The sequence below is a fragment of the Chionomys nivalis genome, chromosome 7 (genome assembly GCF_950005125.1).
Source record: "Chionomys nivalis chromosome 7, mChiNiv1.1, whole genome shotgun sequence".
In the NCBI taxonomy this organism is placed as follows: domain Eukaryota; kingdom Metazoa; phylum Chordata; class Mammalia; order Rodentia; family Cricetidae; genus Chionomys; species Chionomys nivalis.
The window spans coordinates 44,762,053-44,776,948 of NC_080092.1; the positions used below are offsets into that span (position 1 = coordinate 44,762,053).

The 14,896-nt window shown below is 47.1% G+C and overlaps 1 protein-coding gene across 1 annotated transcript; it reads left to right on the plus strand.

Moving 5' to 3' along the window:
- Positions 1–2,679: 2,679 nt before the first annotated feature.
- Cdrt4 (CMT1A duplicated region transcript 4) lies at positions 2,680–13,890 on the plus strand. Its single transcript, XM_057773932.1, has 2 exons — positions 2,680–2,722; positions 13,436–13,890. The coding sequence occupies exons 1-2, from the start codon at positions 2,680–2,682 to the stop codon at positions 13,888–13,890; spliced, it is 498 nt and encodes a 165-aa protein (XP_057629915.1).
- Positions 13,891–14,896: the final 1,006 nt, after the last annotated feature.

Genomic DNA, 14,896 nt, shown 5'->3' on the forward strand with positions numbered 1-14,896 from the left:
AGCATCTTTATGAGCTACGACGGACATATCAAAGTTTATATTTGCTTGAGTTTACAACTTGAGTTTGGACGTGTGCATGCACCTGCGGTAGCCTCACTGTAAGAAAGGCACACACCCATCAGAGCTTCCTTGTGCCCTTTTACTGAAGTGTGAGATTTGCCCTCAAAAACGTAAGGGAGCAAATGCTGTGTTCGCTGTGGGTACAACACACCCAGCAGATCTCCCTTCATATAACTGAAACTTTGCCACCAATGAACCTCCACTTTCCTCTCCCCGCGGCCCTTGACAACTGTTTCCATGGGCTAGGCTTTCAAATACCACAGAGTAGAACCCTGCCGTGTCATTTTGTTACTGGTTTATTTCACTAACTATAACTTAAGTGATAATTTCTCAAAGTCTCAGAAGCTTCATTAAGGGCTCCTGTGGCATGCATTTTGTGTGACAGTTCTGGGCTGGCCTCTGTTCCCATGGGAACACGTGATGCTGGTGGCCTTGTCGCTCGCTGAACAGCTTGAGCCCGCTGTGGCTTTGGTTTGCTTTCCATGGTTCTTTGGCCTGGAAGCCGTCACCTGGCTTGTTGCCAAATGGGACTTCCGTAGACTGGGGAGCTTAGCACCCAGTGGTTTGGAGATGGCTCTGGTGGGCTCCACGCTGCTCCGGCAGCTTGAGCTCTCATACTTTCTCATTGGCCCTGTTGCTTTTCTTCCTGTCATATTTCTTGGAACCAGGCTTTGAATATAGTTCTCCATGTATGCTGGGCAGAGAATATAACCTCCATGAGCTATAATCTCTGAGCTGTAATGAAGTTTTCATTTTCCAAATCCTTTTTTATTTAGACTCAATGTCTTCCTTAGTTACTAGGCTGACATTGAAGTTGTAACCCTCCTGCCTTAGCTTCCTGAGTAGCTGGGTTTATAGGCCTGAGTCACCAGGTGGACGGATTCTTCCCAGCTCCTTCTTTAAAGTTTCCGTGACAGGAATGACACGTGGGGGCTTTTGCCATACAGTCCTCCAGCGTGAAGATCCTTCCTGGAGGCCTCTGCCTTGCTTCGGTGGTGGTCACAGAGTTCATCATGTTTCCTGTTCTTATTTTTGTTCTGGGCTGCACCGCATTGAGGAGGAGACTTGGAACTGGTAATTCAGAGCCCTAGAGTCCACCAGGCAAACATCTCACCTGTTTTCTTTTGTCCATGAGTATAAGGGAGGAGCTCACCTCACAGTGGAGGGGAAGTGGCTTTGGGCGTATGGAAATCTTTGCCGAGGAGAAACCTTGAGCAGGCAGCATTAACTGGGCAGAACCTCACAAAAATCAGAAAGCTACTTAAATTCTGTGTTTTAAAAGATATTGCTGGAGCTGGAGAAATGACTCAGCGGTTAAGAGCACTGACTGCTCTTCCAGAGGACCCGGGTTCAATTCCCAGCACCCACATGGCAGCTCACAACTGTCTGTAACTCCAGTTCCAGGGGATCTGACACCTTCACACCAATGCACATAAAATAAAGATAAATAAATCACAAAAATCAAAAAACTCTATAAAAAAAGACATTGCTCTTCACTTCTAGTGGCTAGAACTGGAAACACCTTAAAATCCCCAAACAGAGGCATCATTGATAATGATTCATTTCTTAGATGGATTGTTGAGTAGCCTCTAAAATAATTATGAGGAATCTTTAACACTGCAAACAAAGGCAATATAATGGCTGCTGAAAGGGATAGGCTCAAAAGGATCTATGTCAGGATGGGTGGGGCAAGAGTTGCATGATAGCATTGGGATTGTGAGATTTCAAAAATAGATCATTCAAACTTAATAAATGTAATGCTGATAAATAATGTCTATTATAAGAACACATACAAATGCCTTTGACAAATGTATACTTAAATTTGGGAAACATATACAAAGAAATAGCCATCTTCCCCATGGTACATGTCTCAAATTGCTTTCCTAAGGGGCTGACAATTTGGTCTACTTCCTGGTCACAGTTTTCTAGTGACCATGGTGGCAGATCACAGGTGGAGGAAGTAAGGAGCCCTATTGCAAGGCAGTGTTTGCACAGAGCTTTGCACCCCACAGACTTCCATCTTCCCAGTCTGCAATGCAGCCTCCATTTACCCTTCCCCTATCTGAGCTGCCTTCCTCGGCAAGTGCTCCGACATCCTTTGGTTTAATTTCTTCTCTCTAGGTTGTTAGGGAGACAGTTATTGCCGGGTATGCACGGAGGGCATTTGTGACAATGTGCAGACTCGTCAGTTTTCATTATGACAATTTGGATTGTTGTTCACTTGGGGGGCCCTTCACCCCCGACAACTGGGAGTTTGAATCAATCATAATTTGGAGGCACCTGTGACCTGAGAGTTGTGCGCATGTGGCGATACAATCTTTTATCACATTCTGGCATGAACTGGGACCCGGCTGTCAATAACAAAAGAATAACCAAATCTTACAGCAGTGAGTGTTTACCTTCATTCTTTGCTTCTAGGAGAGTCTCAAGTGCCAGTCACTCTCTTCAGAGTCTGGGTTCCTGGCCTTCCATTCCTAAGCTCCGAGCATCTGAGAGGAGATCGAGATCAGCCCTGGGAAATGCTGGCTGTTTCCCTGTGTGTTCTCTAGGTTCACAATGCCCCATTGTTCCAGTGGGAGCAGGACTTCCTCTTTCTGATTGATTAGCCATTGTGCGGCCATGCATTTTCAGAGCTCCATCGCTCAGGAGGCAGCTGTCAGCAGTAAGGGGGTCTCTGGGACAGATTGCCTAAGTCTTTTCATGTTTGGTTTCCTGGATATGGGCTGTTAGGCTTGTTTCTCCATCTCTTTCCTATTTGACTAGCTGATTAATGTACAAGTCTACCCTCAGTGTCCATGCAGGAAAAGGCAGACAGGCTCCTTCATGACTGTTTGGTTTGTTCTAGAAATTTATTTTTAAGTTGGAGCTCAGTGTGTAGATAACACAGCCCACGTGTGCTTTGCGCCTAATGGGTCTTCGTATTAGATCTTTCAAAAGGAACAGTGTGTTAGATGGAGTTGTTCTTGAATAGATGTAATATTCATGTTTGTGGTTCTTTCTGAGAGCGGTGCACCGCTCAGCACTTCTTGCAGTAGGGAATTTGGGGAGTGTTTGCACATGAATTATGATGCTGCACTGTTGAAACATCCTGATAAGTCATGCACAGAAAGCAGACCGTTTGGAGACAGCAGTGGCTGCCTATGGGAGGAATGTGTCCTGAGCAGAGAAGAGGGAAACGCCAGGACTGCCGTTAAGACCGAGATCTGCCCTCACTCTCCTTGCCCTTTGCGATTCAGCAGAATCCGTGTTCCTTCCTGATCCCTCTTTCCATTTCTCCCTCCGCATCCAAGGGGCTGTGTCTTCTTCACAGGCCTGCGAGCAGCTTGCCCTGTCTTCGTCTGCTCAATCTGGCTGCAGATGGGATATGTTTAGACTTATGTTCCAGACTTTCTCTGTTCTTCTTTCTGATGACATGGATGGCATCTATTAGTCTTGTCTGATCTCTTGTGAGTATGGGAAACCTGCTTTGCAGATCCTGGACGCTGAGAAGGGCGGACACCAGAACAAGAGGTGAACGCACAAATGCACTATGGTTCTGGACCCACGCTGTTCAGCACCGTGTTTGCAGTGCATTGTAGCTACAGGGAACAAATAAACGCTGTATGTCTGCAGGTGCACAGACTGTTTCCATGCTTGGAAAACAAGCACCTGAAAGTTACGACAGTAATCCTTAGAGCACATATGTACCGCACATCCTATTAGCCAGAGGCATGGCTCCTCCCATACACAGTAGGGAGATCCGGTAATGGCAGGCTGGTGTTAGAAGATGGGCAGCACTGATCAGACTGGCACAGCAACATAGTGATGATCCTTGATTTCCCCCAAAGAGGCCTGGTTTGTGTCAGAACTTAGCACTATCAAAGTGACCCGCCATTTGCAAGTTGATCCTTAAGAGAGTGCAGTAAGGCCTTGTTTCTCTTCTTGAGAGTGTATGTAGAGAGAGGCAGTGGTGAGGAAGAGAAGGTGGCTGTACACTGTCACATAGGGAGAGGGACACATAATGTTCTTCTTTCCTGAAAGACCAACTTGTCCCCTCCCCCATCCCTCTGTCTTTGTAGTTCTAGAGTTTGTGGTGCTCCTCAGCTATCTAGCGACTCGACTCTCCTGTATGCCCCTCCTCCAGAGCCCATGGGGCTGAAAGGGGGTGTTCATGGGACAGGGATGATGGGTAAGAAAGCAGGGAGAGTGGTGATAAGAATAAAGTGTGGAGTGCATTCACCATTTCCTCCAGGTGTGAAATGCAGGCACCCTGTGAAGGCCCTCGCTCTGTACAGTAGAGCACGGTGGGCTCCCAGAAGGTCCCTCTGGCTGGAGATTGGCTCCCCTGAATGCTCGCACGTGCTGCATTGAGCTCGTTCCCATCCTGGTACACTTCAGAGGTCAGCTTTCCAAGACACTTCTGCTCTTAATGGCAGCTTCCTCCTCTGCCAAAAGTAAGTGGGGAGTGGCTGGACAGCAGAAAAAGAAGCAGGGCAGGGAAGGAAATGGACAGCTAAGGAAGACAAAGTGCAGAGGCAAGATGAGCCTTTGCACCAGGAGAGAACGCCAGTCTCCTCCCAAGAAGGACGATTCCCTGGGGAAGAAGGGGGCGGGGGAATGAGCCCAACAAGATAAGCATGCAGACAGCAGCGGGAAAGAGAGAGATGAGGCCATTGAGAGAAACACCGGGCTCTCATGCTGGCCTGCTTGTCTATATCTGGATAGTTTTGTGGGACCCTGAGGAGGATTCCAGAAGGCTACAGTAGGTACAGAACCAGCTGTGCCCTGCATCTTCACCCTTCCGTGCCCCGACATTGTCACATTCTCTAAGGTATGCAGTCCCAAAGGCTGGGGAAGGACCTTGTTTAAAAATCTGCACGAATTATAGTCTCAATGTCCTTTATTTATGGCTAGAAACCAAATATGAGTGAGTACATCCCATGTTCCTCTTTTTGGGTCTGGCTTAACTCACTCAGGATAGTGTTTTCAATTTCCGTCCATTTGTATGCAAAATTCAAGAAGTCATTGTTTTTTACTGCTGAGTAGTACTCTAATATGTATATATTCCATACTTTCTTCATCCATTCTTCCATTGAAGGGCATCTAGGTTGTTTCCAGGTTCTGGCTATTACAAACAATGCTGCTATGAACATAGTTGAGCATATACTTTTGTTGTATGTTAGGGCATCTCTTGGGTATATTCCCAATAGTGGTATTGCTGGGTCGAGAGGTAGGTTGAACCCGACTTTCCTGAGAAACCGCCACACTGCTTTCCAAAGTGGTTGCACAAGTTTGTATTCCCACCAGCAATGGATGAGTGTGCCCCTTTCTCCACAACCTCTCCAGAAGAGGCTATCATTGGTGTTTTTGATTTTAGCCATTCTGACAGGTGTAAGATAAGAAGGTGAACCCAAAGAAAAACATATAAGCATCCTCCTGAATATTAACCTTCATCAGGCGATGAAAGAAGACAGAGACAGAGACCAACATTGGAGCACTGGACTGAAGTCTCACGATCCAAAGGAGGAGCAGAAGGAGAGAGAGCACGAGCATGGAACTCAGGACCGCGAGGGGTGCACCCACACACTGAGGCAATGGGGATGTTCTATCGGGAACTCACCAAGGCCAGCTGGCCAGGGTCTGAAAAAGCATGGGACAAAAACGGTCTCACTGAACATAACGGACAATGAGGACTACTGAGAACTGAAGAACAATGGCAATGGGTTCTTGATCCTATTGCACGTAATGGCTTTGTGGGAGCCTAGGTAGTTTGGATGCTCACCTTACTAGACCTGGATGGAGGTAGGTGGTCCTTGGACCTCCCACAGGGCAGGGAAACCTGCTTGCTCTTTGGGCTGAGGAGGGAGGAAGACTTGATTGGGGGAGGGGGGGAATGGGAGGTGGTGGCGGGGAAGAGGCAGAAATCTTTAATAATTAAATTAATTAATTAATTAATAAAAAAAAGAAAGAAAAAAATCTGCACGAATGTTTCATTGATTCCTAGTTCCATGAGATTCTTGCCTAATGCATGTATGACCGACAAGTCAAAGGAAATTATCATGCGTGTTCACTCTGCCTCTTGAAAGGCTACGAAACAAGTCAACACATAACAAGCCATGAGAAATTCTGTGGTGTTTAAACACACTTGGTTGGCAATATGCCTACAATCTTGGACAAAATGGATCCTATTAATGGTGGCTCTCAGGCTAAATGACTTATATGATTGTATGGGTGGCCCTTGTCCTGGACTTTCCTCTCTTCTTAAACTGCGCCTATTAGCATCTCGAGAGATTCTTACATCCTATGGGACACAATTTAGGCACCATCAAGTGAAGCTAGCACCTCACTCTTGAGTCTACCCTGTCTTACAGCATCAGGCAAAAAGCCTGAGTGAGCTGACTTGGATCAATGTACTAACCCATTAATCCTGCCTGGAACCACAAAATCCTTTTGGGAGATGTTTTCCTGAGATAAGGGCACAGCTTGTGGCAGTCAGAGTGAGGTCATCGGTTTTGGAGGATCCCATGCACACTGCTGGTCCCTCATTTGCAGTGCTGTTCAGCCACTGACTTGCTTCTGCCTTTGGTCTAAGTCTTTCTGCCACTGTCACGTGGTTGTGGAAATGCCCCATGGTCCCGTTAACTGTTTCAAAGAACAATGAGATACAGCACATAACAAGTGAACACAGAAAGAAAGCTGGTGTTGTAGACAACTTTCTGGTCCTGTGTCCTGTCTCTAGGTACCACCCTACAAATTGCCAGTGTCTGGGGGGACAGATTCATGAGCATCCAGTCATAAGCTGTACTGCGCGCTAGAATCGCCTGGTGTTTACCGCGTCATTGTTGCTGTGAGAAAAGACTCTGACCAAGAGCAAAAGTCTTGATTTGGCTTGCATGTCCATCATGGAGGGAAGCAGGGATCACAGAGGAGTGCTTGCTGGCTGGCTCACACGGTCATGCTTAGCTAGTTTTCTAAACCAGTTCAAGACCACCTTCCAGTGATGACACTGCTCTTGGGGGGGCTGGGCCCCCCATGACAGTCAGGACAACACCCACCCCATCCATTCCCTCAGGCCAGTTGGAAGGTTTTCCTTCCATCTCCAGGCTGTACCAAGTTTACAGTTAAAGCTGACTCTCTTAAAATGTTTTGGTTCATATGTAATACACACACACATTATTTGTGCATAATAATGGGGTTCGATAGCATATTTCAATACAAATATACAATAACGCACTGATCAAACCCAGCCTCCATTTACCCACCTTCCCCAAGGCCTTTTGCCCTTCAGTGAAGCTTTGATTCCTGCTTTGCCTCTCATTCCTGGCACAACGCAAGGTTGGGAAAGAGAGCCGGCACCATGGTTTTAAAGATCTGCAGAACTCCAAATGCACAACAAAATCTGAACTGTGCTGGGTTAAAGCACTTTACTACCCATCGAGACATCTCCTTAAGACAGCTAGGTCTTCCTGTGCCGGCCAGTCTTAGGTCAACCTGACACAAGCTAGCATCATCTGAAAGCAGGGAGCCTCAACTGAGAAGATGCCTCCACAAGACCCGGCTGTAAGGCATTTTCTTAATTAGTGACTGATGGGAGAAGACCCAGCCCATAGTGGGTGGAGCCACCCCTGGGCTGGTGGTCCTGGGTTCCGTATGAAAGCAGGTTGAGCAAGCCATGGGGAACATGCCAGTAAGCAGCACCTCTCCATGGCCTCTGCACCAGCTCCTGCCTCCATGTTCCTGCCCTGTTTGAATTCCTGACCTGAGTTTCTTCAATGATGACCAGTGATATGAAAGTGTAAGCCAAATAAACCCTTTCCTTCCCTCTTTGCTTTTCGGTTATGGTGTTTCATCGCAGCAACAGAAACCATGACTAAGACAGTCCCTAAGAGAAGCAGGGCAAAGATTCACTGCTGTTTTCATTCCGTGAGAAACATCAGAATCCCTAACAATTCAAGGAATATAATCCCTGCCACAGTTATGCCACATTCCAGGGCAGTGCCACCCTTGGACAGACTAGATTCTAAATCTGTTGTGATGAGAAACTGAGTGGGGACTGGGGAGTGCTCGCCTCGGGCACCCGGTTGCTTGAACACAGACCTTGGTGACTGTGGGAGCAAAAAGAAAGCTACTTCAGCATGGCCTCCCACCCCTCCCATCAATGCTGTTTCTGTCTGGGGACTGTGGCTTTGCAATTCATTTACAGGAAGACAAAATAGAACCTTTGTGCTGGAGTTGAAGGAAATTATGAAAGGCCACAGCTTGTCTCCAGACTTATGTCAACTATTTATCTCTTGTTATTTTCACCAAACAAGCCCTCTCCATGCATTTTGAGAGCGTCTCAGTCATTGGTTTTCTCAAGCTTTCCCAGTCCCTGTTGCGGTAGGTATGAGAAACACCTACTGTCTGGTGGCGTGGTCCACCAGCCACTCCAGGTTGTGGCACTGAAGCTCAGTGAGACAGCATTTGAGGCGCCGGGTTACACACAGCACGGTTGTGCTAGAGCAGGGTCCGCTGGGGACTGGGCTCCATGGTTGCTTCAGATTTGTTAATTTAGAAGCAAGGGTGAAAGGAGTTATTCCCAGTCCCCCAAATATTATCATCTCCCAGTGTGTTTCCCCCATCTGGCACTGTGTGTGTAGGAGCACAAATTCTAACAGCTCTACAAACATGGGTGCTAAGTTGAGTCCTCTCTCACTGAAGGTGGCAGGCAAGAGCTCGGTGGTCTCCTGGATGCTCTCTGTTTGAGGGAACTTGAAATAGATGACCTTAGTGTTTGAGAATCTGGTGCTGGTCTTAGAAAACTAAGATGCCTTAAATTTTACTTTAAAATTATCCCAAGTATCTCTTTCTATGTTAGAGGACAATTTGAGCATTGTTTGTTCTGTAGCCTCAGAAAACTATATTGATATTTATATTTTAAAATTTATATTTTAAAACTATATTGATATTTATATTTTAAAATGCCTTATTGTGGAATATTGCTACTGAAACTCACAGGAGAATCCTACAAGACCTGGATCTAAAAGGTCTTGGCTTTTGTCTTCTTCTTCTTTTTAATTTGAACAACTCTCCAGGATTTGTAGGTGTTTTGAATAAAATGTTGAAATTTATGGATAGCGTATCTTTTTTTTTTTTTTTGTTTTTTTTTTTTTTTTTTTTTGTTTTTCGAGACAGGGTTTCTCTGTAGCTTTGGAGCCTGTCCTGGAACTCCCTTTGTAGACCAGGCTGGCCTCGAACTCACAGAGATCCGCCTGCCTCTGCCTCCCGAGTGCTGGGATTAAAGGCGTGCGCCACCACCGCCCGGCTTGGATAGCGTATCTTATGGAAACATCAGAACTTAGTTTCTCTTAATGACATATTCAAATCCCATAAATAGTTCCCTGATTGGGGGGAATGAAAGGTGTGGAGACATGGAGCCTTTCTGTGTCAGAGGTGGGTGGCCCACGTGTGAACGAGGTGGCAGACCACAGCTCACTTCTGTTGCAGCTGACAGAAGTGGCACCAACTGCTCATGCTGGGCACAGACAGGGCGGCACACAGCGTGGTCATGCATCGAGAGCATCATCATCCTTTTGAGTTATCTGTGGAAGCAAATTCTCAGAGACTCCCAGCAGATCCACTGGATTGGAGCATCTGGGAGGAAGGCACAGCTGCAGGCTCTGCGGCTTATTCTAGGAATTGTTAGATTTGGGAAGCACTGACCCTCAGTCCAGAGTTCTCAGGCTTTGGTGCCCAGTCACACTGACATCTCCTGGGAACTCATTAAAACTCCTCTGCAGCATGTTTTTATGGTACTTTGGCAGGTGAGGGCTGAAAGGCTCCATGACCCTTTCAAATGCTTAAGGGCCAGAGAGATGGAAAAGCTGAGTAATAAAATAATGAAATCTTGGAGCAGAGGAGCGATGACTTAGCCACTAAAGTGTTCGCCACGCTAGTGTGAGGGCCTGATTCCGTCTCCAGCATCTGCTTGCTTGGACAAGCTCTCCAGGTGGACGGACCTGTGAGGCTGAGAACCACTGACCATGGTGCCCACCAGCTCTTCCGTCTTCATGAACACACAGTATTATTTTGATTTTTGCCCCTCCTAGAGGGCTAGGAGTCTCCTGGCAGCTTCCTGACCATCTCAGCCACTTCTGACCCAGCTGCAGGCTTGGAAGTGCAAGTTAGTGGGTGGGGCCGTGCCCCTGCCCTACTTATAGGAAAAAGACCTGGACTCTCTAGGACTGTCCAGTGCTCAGACTGAAAGCCAGGGGATCTGAAATCAGGACTCCTGAAGAACTGGTCATACAATCTAAGAAGCTGGAGCAAGGCCACACTAGCAGGCATTGGGACCCACCCAACTCTCCCCAAAGGGGCAGACCACGGGACTTAGGATCCTCAGGGTGGCTATCGATCACTTGTCATGTCAACGTTGGGAGGCCCTGTGTTGTGATAGGAGCTGCGGGCTGTGTCCCGCCACCCGGCTAGCTTTACTTGAAATAATTACACAGAAACTGTATTCTTTTAAACACTGCCTGGCCCATTAGTTCCAGCCTCTTATTGGCTAACTCTTACATATTGATCTAACCCATTTCTAATATTCTGTGTAGCACCACGAGCTGGCTTACCAGGAAAGATCTTAACCTGCATCTGTCTGGAGTGGGAGAATCATGGTGACTCACTGAATCTGCTTCTTTCTCCCAGCATTCTGTTCTGTTTACTCCACCCACCTAAGGGTTGGCCTAGCAAATGGGCCAAGGCAGTTTTCTTTATTAATTAACTAATGAAAGCAACAGATTAGAAAGAAATCACTCCCACATCAGGCCTGGCTTTCACATTTTCCCAAAGCCATTGGATCTGTGATAGAAAGAAAACTCTAACAATGGGAGAGAACTGGGGCAGAAGAATAACAGCAGAGGGGGTCGGCTCTTGAGCTGGTAGAAAATACGACATTTAGCAGACACCATGTCCAACCTGCAATATATTTGCATTTGCTTTGAGGATACAAGGAGGGACTGGGCGGGGGGAGGCGGCATCTCCATAGGTCTTTCTTAGTGGAAGGCTGTGTCAGGTGTGTTCTGTGGGCTGTGGAATACAGGACCACAGCAGAGATATGGAACCCTTTGCAGTACACTCCTTGTTGACAGATCTGTTCCTTAACTCCAGCTTCTCCATGTTCCCCGAGGCCGTATGGTAACAACTGTGCACAGTAGTTCCTGTTCCCTAGGGGATGTGTCCCAAGACACCGATGAGTGATTGAAACAGCGTATAGCACTAAACCCCGTATCTCCTATGTCGTCTTTTATGTGTGAGTATCCACCATGAGGCTTATAAAGTAGACTCACTAAAACTAGCAGTAGTTACTAGTAATAAAATAGGAAATTATAGCATCATCTTATACAAAAATCAGTGAATTGTTTATTCCTGGACTTTTCTGTTTAATAGTTCCAGGTAACTGGCAATCATGGAGAGTAACAGAAGTGCTGGGAACTTTTTCTCTTGACTAATACCAATGTGGGGGCAGCAGCAGATGCAGGGGAGGTGTTTGTCATTTCTGGTACACGTAGTGCAACCACGATGTGAGAAGGAAGGCCTGCTGTGCCCATTCTCGGCACTGGCTAAGGACCTAGCAAACGGGTGTGCAGAAATCTCAGCAAAGCTCTCACCGCAGTCTCAAGCATCAGAACTTCTGGGCAGCGGTTGCACGGAGGACCGTGTTACCGTTGAGTTCAGACCCCACCATTAGTGAGCTTACAAAATTAGCAGCCTCAGTTCCACCCTCTGTTAAAATAGGGAGGATGCCTACATCATAAGATGCAGTAAGGCCAGGCTGTGGTGTCTCGCGCCTTTAATCCCAACACTCGGGAGGCAGAGGCAGGCGGATCTCTGTGAGTTCGAGGTCAGCCTGGTCTACAGGCTCCAAAGCTACACAGAGAAACCCTGTCTCGAAAACAACAACAACCCCAACAAAAAGATGCAAAAGGATGAAATGCAGTTTATACCCAGAGACAGCTGGAAGGTAACAGCGGCCCGTTAGTGATTACTGCCTACCAAAGGAACTGCTGAGGGTTTGGCTCGAGTTATTGCAAATCTGCAAGGGAAGCTTTTGGAAAGGGGTCTCTCTCAGATAAGTCAATGCTGTTGATGAGGCAGCCAGAGCTCAGAAAGGGCGAGACACTTGTTCAAGGTTCATCCTGTTTCAGGTGGAGCAGACCGATGCTCTGAATCCTAAACCTAATTTGCTATTGTTTCTGTTCTTTTTCTTTCTTGTCTTGTCTTGTTTTGTTTTGGCAGTTTCTCGTGTAGCTCAGGTTGGCTTCAAACTCCTGATCTTCCTCCTGTCTCTACTAAGTTCAGGGGTTATAAGCCCAAGCTGCCACATCCAGCTAAAATTTCTCTTTTTGCAGTGCTGGGTCTCAAACATGGGCCTCATGCATGCGAGGCGAGCATTCTTCCAGCAGACTCTAGTCTCCTAAGGTATATTCTTCCAAGCCGTAACACATCCTTGATGGTACGTATCTGGGTAGTATAAGTGCTTGAACTCAATTAATAGTGCATCCAAAGACTCAATTAATGATGCATCCAAAGCATTGCCTTTTACATCATACAGTCTGATAACCACTCACAGAGCACTGATTGTGTTAATGTTTTTGTTTTCTAGAGATAATTTCGAAGCACGAAGAACCACTCTGGTTCTACACAAATACTGCATCTTGCTTTTCCTACTGAAATAAAATAGAGACAGTCTATGTAGCTCAGTGCATCCTTACACTTGTGATCCACCTGCCTCTGCCCCCTGACTGTTGATTTCACTAGTGTGCACCTCCATGTCCAGCACAGAACATTTTGCAATAAGGAGCTTAAACACACGCAGAGTTTGGGAACTGTGGGGGGCCCTGAAATGAACCTCCTGTGAACACTCAGGGGTCACTAGATCACAGTCCTTCAACAACTTGCTTCCTTTATTTTGTTTTGTTTTTGTTTTTCAAGACAGGGTTTTGGAGTCTGTTCTGTAATTAGCTCTCATAGACCAGGCTTGTCTTGGACTCACAGAGATCCGCCTGTCTCTGCCTCCCCAGTGCTGGGATTAAAGGTGTGCGCCACCACTGCCCGGCTCTTCAATAGCTTTCTAAGCAGACTTTTAGTTGAGGACACTAGAATTTGGGACATAAACAGACAATTGGATAAAAACATTTGAACGCAAGCCAGCTTAATCAAAGTCTCTCTCTTTAGTAGTATTGTGCTGTTCTTTAATCGATAGTCAGTAGAATATCATTCTGTCTATTACCTTTAGGTTGGGTTTTACTCCCACTCAATAAAGGGGGGAAGGCTTCAAACTGTGATCCCAGACCCCTGCAGTTCTTTGATGCATTGCTGAGTGTGCAAGTGCTTCTAAACCACCGTGTTTCTTTTCTAGTGGAACTCACAGAAAACCTCGGGCTCCCCGTGACACTGCTTGAAAACCACAACCCCTGGCCAGCCTATGTCACGTACACCTCTCCAGCAGTAAGGCGCCTCATTGACAAAAGCAGGGCCCGGGACCTGGAGTGCATTCATTCTTACGAGGAGACCTTCAAACCCACAAGGCTGAGCAAACCTAGTTTCATGCATCTGAAAAGGGAGAAGTCATCCAAGTCCTCAGAGCTCGTGCTCAAGGATGCCCTGTCCGAGTCCAGGCAATCCACGTGGGAACCTTGTTCTGCCACAAACATGAGTTCCACACTCCTTCCAGAACCTACACAATCACCGATGGAAGCCAGAGAGGGTCCCACGTCCAACTACAACAAGATCATCTTCTCTAGAAGGCCTGCGATGAGGAAGCTCCCCTATGGCTTACTACAGGCCAGCAAGGAGTCGCATGCCAACGCTTAGCCAAGAGCCCTGAAGCCAACCCCTGAGAATGTACAACGGTTACACTCCATCTGCTACAATACACCATGTCCTTGAAACTTGCCGTTGTTCCTGTTTAGATATAGGTTGGCAGACAGGGACCATATCAGAAAGCAGGCTGTGGGTAGACAACCCCAACACTCTTGGGGTGGGGCAATTGGAGCTACTGAAGGCCCAACTGGATGGGTGTTTGTCCGCCTCCTGACAGCAGACAGAAACCACAGTAGTGACTTTACCAGTCTTCATTTAATAGGCTCTTTAACCAGGTGACTAAAGAGGGCTGCAAAGTGAGAATCCAGTTATTGACAGGGGTAGCCCCCAAGGGAACCGGCGCCGTCCCTGGAGTCATTGGAAGTTAGATGCCTGCAGGAGGGAGATGTGTGGTGAAGCTCAGACATTTCAATGCTTATATTGCTGACTCAGTGCTGAGGAGAGGCCCTGCAGGGTCCTATCCCCGACCCCTGAGAAGGGGTCCCTATCTCCCTTCACTGAAAGACATCCTGAGGCTGTTTCAGTGAGTGTTAAAGAACTCAAAATTTGAATTCAAATGCTGGAAGGTGTTCCCACTGCCTGGCTGACAGAAAGGGCTGCAAGGGAAGCTGCCAGGGGTGGGAAGGGGGTGGTAGGAACCACCATGAAGCAGCTGGTGAGTTCCTTCTTCTCCCTCTAACCACTTGGACTCCTGCTAGTGCCCTCTGTGGGCAGGGTGTGGTAGGACATAAGCAGGAAAGCCACCGGCTGATTCCCAGTCTTGCTGCATCCGTGTGTGTGTGTGTGTGTGTGTGTGTGTGTGTGTGTGTGTGAGAGAGAGAGAGAGAGAGAGAGAGAGAGAGAGAGAGAGAGAGAGAATTGGAGGGTTCTTCTTTGTTTCCAAAAAAGATATTTTTAACTTTTTTTTTCTGTGTGTCCATGTATAAGTGTGTCATAGCGAGTGTGCCATAGTGCTTGTGCTCTGGCAATGTGGGTCCTGGAGACTGACCTCAGGTTG

What these genes read in the sequence shown, in the direction of transcription:
- Cdrt4 (XM_057773932.1), top strand. Translation starts at nt 2,680, where the DNA reads ATGCATTTTCAGAGCTCCATCGCTCAGGAGGCAGCTGTCAGCA. An exon ending in TCAGGAGGCAGCTGTCAGCA is followed by an intron (nt 2,723 to 13,435) that starts GTAAGGGGGTCT and finishes TTTCTTTTCTAG; the next exon opens with TGGAACTCACAGAAAACCTC.